This window comes from Vanessa atalanta, chromosome 2 (assembly GCF_905147765.1).
Source record: "Vanessa atalanta chromosome 2, ilVanAtal1.2, whole genome shotgun sequence".
Classification (NCBI taxonomy): domain Eukaryota; kingdom Metazoa; phylum Arthropoda; class Insecta; order Lepidoptera; family Nymphalidae; genus Vanessa; species Vanessa atalanta.
The window spans coordinates 12,507,019-12,515,155 of record NC_061872.1 but is presented as its reverse complement, the minus strand read 5'-3'; the positions used below and the strand labels follow the sequence as shown (position 1 = coordinate 12,515,155).

General features: G+C 30.1%; 2 protein-coding genes and 1 non-coding gene across 3 annotated transcripts; 2 read left to right on the top strand and 1 right to left on the bottom strand.

Moving 5' to 3' along the window:
• Positions 1-329: 329 nt before the first annotated feature.
• Positions 330-1,781, bottom strand: LOC125073670. The gene is made up of 2 exons (XM_047684615.1): positions 1,748-1,781; positions 330-1,673 (listed from the first exon to the last, which is right to left on the bottom strand). The coding sequence occupies exons 1-2, from the start codon at positions 1,779-1,781 to the stop codon at positions 538-540; spliced, it is 1,170 nt and encodes a 389-aa protein (XP_047540571.1). The 3' UTR covers positions 330-537.
• Positions 1,782-3,720: 1,939 nt separating this feature from the next.
• Positions 3,721-7,824, top strand: LOC125074005 (60S ribosomal protein L7a). Its single transcript, XM_047685163.1, has 7 exons — positions 3,721-3,876; positions 4,263-4,377; positions 4,856-5,005; positions 5,496-5,584; positions 6,423-6,554; positions 6,990-7,112; positions 7,616-7,824. Exons 1-7 carry the CDS (start codon positions 3,862-3,864, stop codon positions 7,796-7,798), a joined length of 807 nt encoding a protein of 268 aa, XP_047541119.1. The 5' UTR covers positions 3,721-3,861; the 3' UTR covers positions 7,799-7,824.
• Positions 4,426-4,499, top strand: LOC125076018. The gene has a single exon (XR_007120275.1). It is a non-coding gene; the product is annotated as a small nucleolar RNA SNORD36 (small nucleolar RNA).
• Positions 7,825-8,137: the final 313 nt, after the last annotated feature.

Here is an 8,137-nt window from a genome sequence, read left to right as displayed (position 1 = left end):
GACTCTTATCTACCTCTATGGCAAATTTCATTCTGATCCGTTCAGCCGTTCTGGAGTGATTGAGTTACAAATAGCCATACATCCAAACTTTTGCAAATTACATATTATAATATTAGTAAGATTGTATTTCTAGAGACTTCGGTAAATTAAATATCTCAGCGATTTTATAAATGGGTATAATTGAAATGGCTCTTTTGTCGTGATAATATTATTTTTGTTAATATTAATAAATTACCATTAACGCTTACGTTTTTATCAGATATAAGATTATCTGACCTTCAATAATTTTCATATAAAATTTAGTATCAATTAGTTTTATTCGAAAGCAATCTCACTTGAAATTGAACGAGAAGTGTAGTGAAGTGAAGAAATGGGTGAATTTGTGTACGTTCCTATATCAATTTGTTTAAATTTATTTTTCAGTTTTATATAGGTATAAATATAGTTTTAAATTGTCGATCATTTAGAAACAGACCTGGTGAACTTTTACTTTAGCAGAACTCTTTTATTTCCAAAAAAAAACTTTACATGTGCTTCTTACTTATTTTTCGGAATAGGATCTACGGTCAATTCCAGAAATACTTTAACTTCATTTGTCAATTTGACCAACAAATTATCAGGGACTGCCCACAAATTTTCCCCAATGTCTCGCATAACCAAACGGATATCTTTATCTAGTTGGAAATCTAAAGAATCGATCCAAATTATAAAATTTTCGAAAAACATAGCAAATTGTTTACTTTTATGCACACTATAAATATGATCCATATCTGATAAAATGCCATGAATCAGAAGGGCGTCGTGATACAATTTTTCATCTCGGTTCGTTGTTATGGTGTCCAATCTCGTTTTGACTATACCTTGAATTGTTAATAGTAAATCTTTTGTGGATACTTCTTTGGAATACGCCATATCGTTTAAAATGACTTGAAGCTCATGTGCAGTTTCTTCGTTTATGTAAGAATAAAACGGTGTTTCAAAAAGAGCTTCATAGACATACTTAATGAACTGTCTGACTTTTTCATCAGACAACGACTTAAATCTTTCAAGTAGCGTATTCAAGGCTGTTGTTACTTCAAACGATTCAACACAAATATTATGTTTAGAACATAATTCGATTTGATACTTCATTTCTACTAATACTGTCGCAATTATTAATTTATGATTTAGTTCCTTTTTGACTTCGTTTATTTTGTTTGGGTCGATTTGAAATTCCTCTTTTATAAATATCGACGACATCTCTTGGAATTTCGAGCAGATATTTTTCATCGTATCTATCCAGTAGTAGATTTTGTTATCCTCGCTTATCTTTGCATCCGTATTTTCGAGAATATGTCTCACAATTTCCAAATAAAGCTTCAATTGACCCTCAAATATGAACATCTTAAAACTGTCTTCTAATATTCCACTGAGGATAGTTTGAATAGAGTTTGTCAATACAATCACATATTCCTCGATGAAATTCCACATTGGGACGCAAAATTGTAGATCCTTGCAAAGAGCTGTCGTTCTAACGAGAGTTGTCACGTTATCTTCATCTCCAACCGGTGTCATTGATCGCCTATAATTTAAACCTCCTCCCAAAAAACTAGATAATGACTGTACGACATCTTTGCCTAAACTGATGGTGCCTTCCATGTCTAATTTAACGCTGTTAGAAGTATTAGTTAGAACTGCAAGAAATCGATATTATTTATTATTTATATTATAAACCAACGTAAAGATATTCATGAAATGGTTTTCTTACCCAGGATTATAATCGAACAGCATAAAAAATACATTATGGGTTGATTCTATTTAATATTATGGAAATCAGTTGTGTTACTTTTATGGGCAAGTGGCGAGTAAATTAACTACACATATAAAATAAATTTACAGTTGTACAATGCACATATTTCGTTTCTATTCATAAAAGGAAACATTATAAGAAAAAAGGGATCTTGTTGGCATTTTTTTTTTAAAAAGTATAAAACCCGTTTATAAACTTCGAGACTCTCCTTAGGATGTGCCAATAAAGTAGGAAGACTTACATATGGGAACAGCGATATATTATATTGTGTAAACATGAAAGATAAACATAAAAATATAACACCGAGTTTCAAACTTCCCAATGTCAATACAGTACTTATTATAATATGATAACATCCAGCTGACGCGATAACGGTTACTTATAAATAAATTTGAATAATAAGACATAATATTTTCTAAACAAGATTATACGTATGAAAAATAACGTGGAGTTAGTATTTACCTATTCCTTGATTTTATGCTTTGTGAAAAAGGTAATTGTAAAAACATAGTGATTTATGAGTGTGTTATGTTGGTAAATTTTATCAAATAATAAACAATTATAATATCTTAATAATAATATTTTAACGCATTTATGATAACTAGAACTAATATAATCAGCTTCATATTTTTATTATAGTTGTAATGGAATAGGCGTTTGTCTTCCATCTCACCTGATGGAAAGTGATTCATATTCTGATGAGGAAACAATGTGCGAAAAAAAAATAGAAAATGTAACGGAACGTGTAGATAGTCTTGTATTAAAAATATAACGCAAGCAATTATAATGTTATGTTGAATTTTATTTCTTTCAAACAGTTCTATAGGAAACTCCGACCAAAAGACACGTATTTTTCGCTGATATAGTAGCACCATCTTGTACAATATCAGTGTAAACTCATTAGCATCTAGTACCACAGACAACGATAGATGGCGCGTTTTAATTTTAAAGTTAATTATAATGATTTTTTTAAAAGAAAACACAAAGAATAAAAAGTACTTAAATTTATTACGTTTGTCAAATTTAAACAATATTTTATACAAAAAAACCCTGTAATCTAATTATAAATGGCAACTAAATTATAAGTTCATAAATGAATATATAATAAATTAAAGACACTAAGGTTTCTTTAGGTAGGTGGTAAGTTAAAGTACCTAATAAAGTAACTATGCGTGGTATCTGGTTCTGAAGTAACAATAAACAAAATACATTTGAATAGAGAACCTCCTTTTTTAAAGTCGTTAAAATGTATTTTTATTTTTTTGTTTATAGAAGCTGGTAAATATTTGGCTCTCAACACCTTTCACGTGTCGGGAAACGGCTAATTCGACATAAGCGCTCTTAACGATTTTTTTAATTTTTAATTTTAATCTCCAATCAATTAAACCTTAAAAAATCTTATAATGCTTAAAAACATGTGATCTCGTAAAAATGTTAACAAAATTTACAACATGTAGTAAAATAAGCCGTAATATCTTGTAAATTGTCTTTAATTTTATCTGTTTGTTATATATTTATTTATTTATAATATTCTTTAGTTTGTATAGATTACCCCACGGAATTCAAAATTATTATTTATAAATCTAAAGAGTCGAGTTAACGATGATATATTTTGATTAGTTATGTATGTGTATATTCAATATATTTATAAATATTTTTTATTCATAATACACAGCTTACTACGTTACATTATTAATTTATATTGTAAATTTGTTTTGTAGAGTACTCTCTAATATTTCTAAGAACTATATAATTTTTCTGACAATGAGGTATATTTTAATATTTATAGACATCAAAGCATGTTCTTGGTAATTGGTTGTTTAACTCATTTCTTTTTTTAAGCATCTTTTTTTTTTTTTTTAATTCTGGCAACATTATTTCGACATTGGTAAATGGTAAGCGTATTTTATTTTATCTGTTGGCATTAGTATTATCTGTGATATTGACTGACGTTTGTTACCCTCTCCGCCTCTGTCTTTTTGTTTCGGCCATTTTTGCCGAAAGGTTGGTGTTCTTTTTCGGTCACGTATCCTTTCGTGGCCGTTAGATCACATTTATAAAGTTCAATCAAGATGGTGCAGAAGAAGGTAAAAACCATGTGCGTTTATAATAATATATTATTTTTGTTCGGAAAAAATCCAAAAACCTGTGAACTGTGTGAACAAAAACTGTGTGTTTTTCGTTTAACAACACCCAAACATAATCAATTATCATAAAATATTTACTGTAATACAGTTTTAGATCTTGGAAATAATATTTCATTCAATTATTTTTCATAAATAATATGACTTATTAATGTTAACGCGAAGTTAAATATCTAACCTCAAATTGATTACCTACCATGATGTTAACTATTCAATGATTGTGTATGATTACATTTGAATTATCACCAAGATCGCTGAAGATGAATAACTAAATATCAAATGTGCATTTAAAAGGCAACAATTATACTTAACACATTCTTTGTTTTTAGCCTAAGAAGAAGGTAGGAAAAAAAGTAGCGGCTGCTCCTCTAGTCGTGAAGAAAGTTGAACCTAAAAAGGTTGTAAATCCTCTCTTCGAGAAGAGAACAAAGAATTTTGCGATCGGTAAGTTCCTCCTAAAGTTTTGATACTTAATTTGTGTATTGCCAATGACCAAAATGATGTAAAAAATTAACACCGAATTACCATGTGGGTTCAAAATATCGAGCTTTTTAACACTGATTGGTCACCGAATTATATGCTGTTAAATATGTATAAACATGATACACATGTTACGGATAAAAAAATATTCTTATTACTCTATTAGATTATATTGCGATTTGTTTTAAAATGATATCACCTGTACATTTCTAGTTATTGTATATTGGTATAAAAGAATGTCATTATTAGTTATTATATTAGTACTGCGTAGTATGTAATCAATGAATTTGTATTAAGTGAAAATAATTTTGCATTTCAAGCATGTATGTATTTGTATGAAACTATGATTTTAATTGAACACAAATTTACTATTAATTTAATGTAAAGTTAGAGTATTTATGAATATAAATCTATCTTAACCTCATCAAGTCATTGTCAACAGGCCAAGACATCCAGCCGACCCGTGATCTTTCCCGTTTTGTAAGATGGCCCAAGTACATTCGCATCCAGCGTCAAAAGGCTGTACTCCAGCGTCGTCTCAAGGTGCCACCACCGATCAACCAGTTCACCCAGACTTTGGACAAGACCACAGGTGTGTTTAGATACAGTTGTGAAACTTGAATGATAATAATAGTTTTAAAACAAATGAAAACACTTAAAAAATTGTATGCTAACTGAAACTGAAACTTTTATACTAATTTTATGATTTTACATCATTTTGACTTGATATAACTTCAACAGTAGTAAAACATTCAGCTTAACTTATAAATATTGTTGTAGCGGGTCTAGTTTAGAACACTGTTCTTCTGTCAGCATTAATTTGAAATTCCTATGAAGATACGTAGTGTTGTTAAACAAATCTAAACTTCCTACATACTCCCAAACAATGTTTATAGGTTAGTTGTAATAGTGGATATGTAAGTTTTTTCACTTTTTTTATATGATGAACCCCAAATGCAACTATGAATCACAATGATTATCAAAAAATATACGAGCTTTTTAACTCTGAATTATACAATTTATTAAATACTTGTGATGTTACATTTTTTTAAATATTTATTCGAAGTAAATATATTTTTCAGCGAAGGGTCTATTCAAGATCCTTGAGAAATACAGACCTGAGACTGAAGCAGTCAGGAAGGAACGCCTGAGGAAAGCTGCTGAAGCTAAGGTATCATTTTATTCCATTTATTTGTTACTAACATATAACTGAGTATTTGATTAAAGGTTTCCTTTGAAAAAAGTTTTACACTTGTATAGGTAAAATAATGCTAAACTCACAAATGTTAATAACAACCTCGCTGTTTTGGTATTTTGAACTTTTTAATGTTCTTGTTTAGTCTATTCCATACACATGTATCTTGCTCTGAGTTTTATGAGTTCAACTGTCTTAGCTACCCATTCTAATTTTGCCAGGGCTTTTACCCTTACTTTATTCATTAATGGTTTAGTTCCATTAATTTTATTTAATGGTGTTATTATTTTACAAACAAAGTAATATTGAAAACTGTCTGTGATAATTTTTTTTATCTGGTAATTCAAATTTCTTAAGAATCTCAAATTTACGGGTCTCCAGTTTAAAATGCAAATATTTTTTAAATATAAAACGATAGAATTTTTTTTATTCATAAAGTAAACATTGTACCCTTTTCTGTGTTAATTTCGAGTTCTGCAAATGTTCAATATAATAGATTTAATTTACCTCTTACTTTCAGATTTTGATTGACATAAAGATGTTCCAATGATTTTGAATTTGTCTATAATATTGAATAAAATCATCCAGAAGCTCCTTGAATCTTAAAAAAATTTACAAAAGTTCCACTTTTAATATTTGTTTGAGTTGTTACACTACATAGAATACTTTTATTTATTAAGTTCATGAAATGATGCATAAAAACAATTCAGATTGCCATGAAGACCAACCACCAAGATCTCTGATTCATTAAATTTAAAATAATGTTCTCTTCATATTTTGGATTGTACTCATACAAGTTATTTGTCATGAATAGGTCGCCAAGAAGGAAGAGCCACCAGCGAAGAGGCCAAATACTATTCGCTCTGGTACCAACACTGTCACCAAGCTGGTTGAGAAGAAGAAGGCTCAGCTTGTTGTGATCGCACATGACGTCGATCCTATTGAGGTATTTTACAAATTCTTAAAATTATAATGTTCAATATGTATAAACTATTTCGTCTTAATGTTCCCTGCCACACCACACCAATGCGTGGCATACCACAATATCTAAGGTTTTAAAATCCCTTGTGCTCTAACAAAACAGCAATAAGTAGTGTCATATTTATTGTTTGGTGGAAGAATAATGTATGTTAACAATTATCTAGAAGATCTAAGGGATTCAAATGCTTGTAAAACTGATGGCTGAGCCTCCCTTGAGTTACTAGTTTGCTACAAATAATATGAAAATTTGCTATGATGTTAGAATTTCTTCACCTGAGGCTGTGATAGCTATAATCATCATACGCTGCATGAAGATGATTGACTCTGAGCAATACTTTAAATTAATTTAATGAAATATGCTTATTTAAATTATATTTAAATTTATTGTTGTTTGTTTCAGCTGGTACTATTCCTGCCAGCCTTGTGCCGTAAGATGGGTGTGCCTTACTGTATCGTCAAGGGCAAATCTCGTCTCGGAGCCCTTGTACACAGGAAGACCTGCACATGTTTAGCTCTGACACATGTATGTTATTTTCTTATTTATCTAATATACAAAATTGAATTGATTATTAGGAGATTAAAGATGGGCGTAGGATTGTTATTTTTTGCTTCTATACTGAAATTTAAAAATATAAAGTAATATATATTTTTATTAAAAATGTTGAGCTCTTGAAGTAAGGCCTAATCTGAATCTAATAATCACTTTTTTTTGTTTTATATTCTTTTAATATGTATGAGTCATGCCCATGTTTGGTTGCATTCAATTTGAACTATATATGAATGAAGTATGATGGTCTTACAGTGATGATGTATTTGCTAACCAAGCGCCGTGAGGAAAGCTTTTCTACCACCTAAGAGAAATATCTGAGTATGCCATCATTCAAGAAGTTCCATTAAGAACTTCTTGTGGTCTATTTCGTTTTGTAAATCTAGAAATAATTGTTTTATTAAATAAATATATTAGATAAAATTTTAAAATACTCGATAGGAAACTAAAAGCTTAATCAATAAATTTTAATTACGCAGGTGGAGTCTGGTGACAGAGCCGCCTTCTCCAAGGTGGTTGAAGCTATCAGGACGAACTTCAACGAGCGCTACGAAGAGCTCCGCAGACACTGGGGCGGTGGTGTGCTCGGAAACAAGTCTAACGCGCGTATCGCTAAACTCGAGAAGGCTAAAGCACGTGAGATCGCGCAGAAGCAGGGTTAAGACTAAATAAATACTTATAAATACAAGAGTTTTTTATTTTATAATGAGAATTTTACACGAGTTTTATGTTAAAAAAAAAACTAGAACAAATAAAATTTAAGTCAATTTCATAATTGGCTTTCAATTTTTTTAGCACGAGCTCTTATTAAAAAATTATAACTTAAACATTGTTGCACCTGTCTTTTTATTTGACTTGTAGATAAATTCACTCACGAAATAAGATAAGTGTATTTTTTTTTTGCTGTATTATGATAATCGTACGCATATTACATCTTGTAAGCACGGGCATCACTCAACTAATGCACGCCGATAATAATTTAACTTGGAGGTGCGCGCATT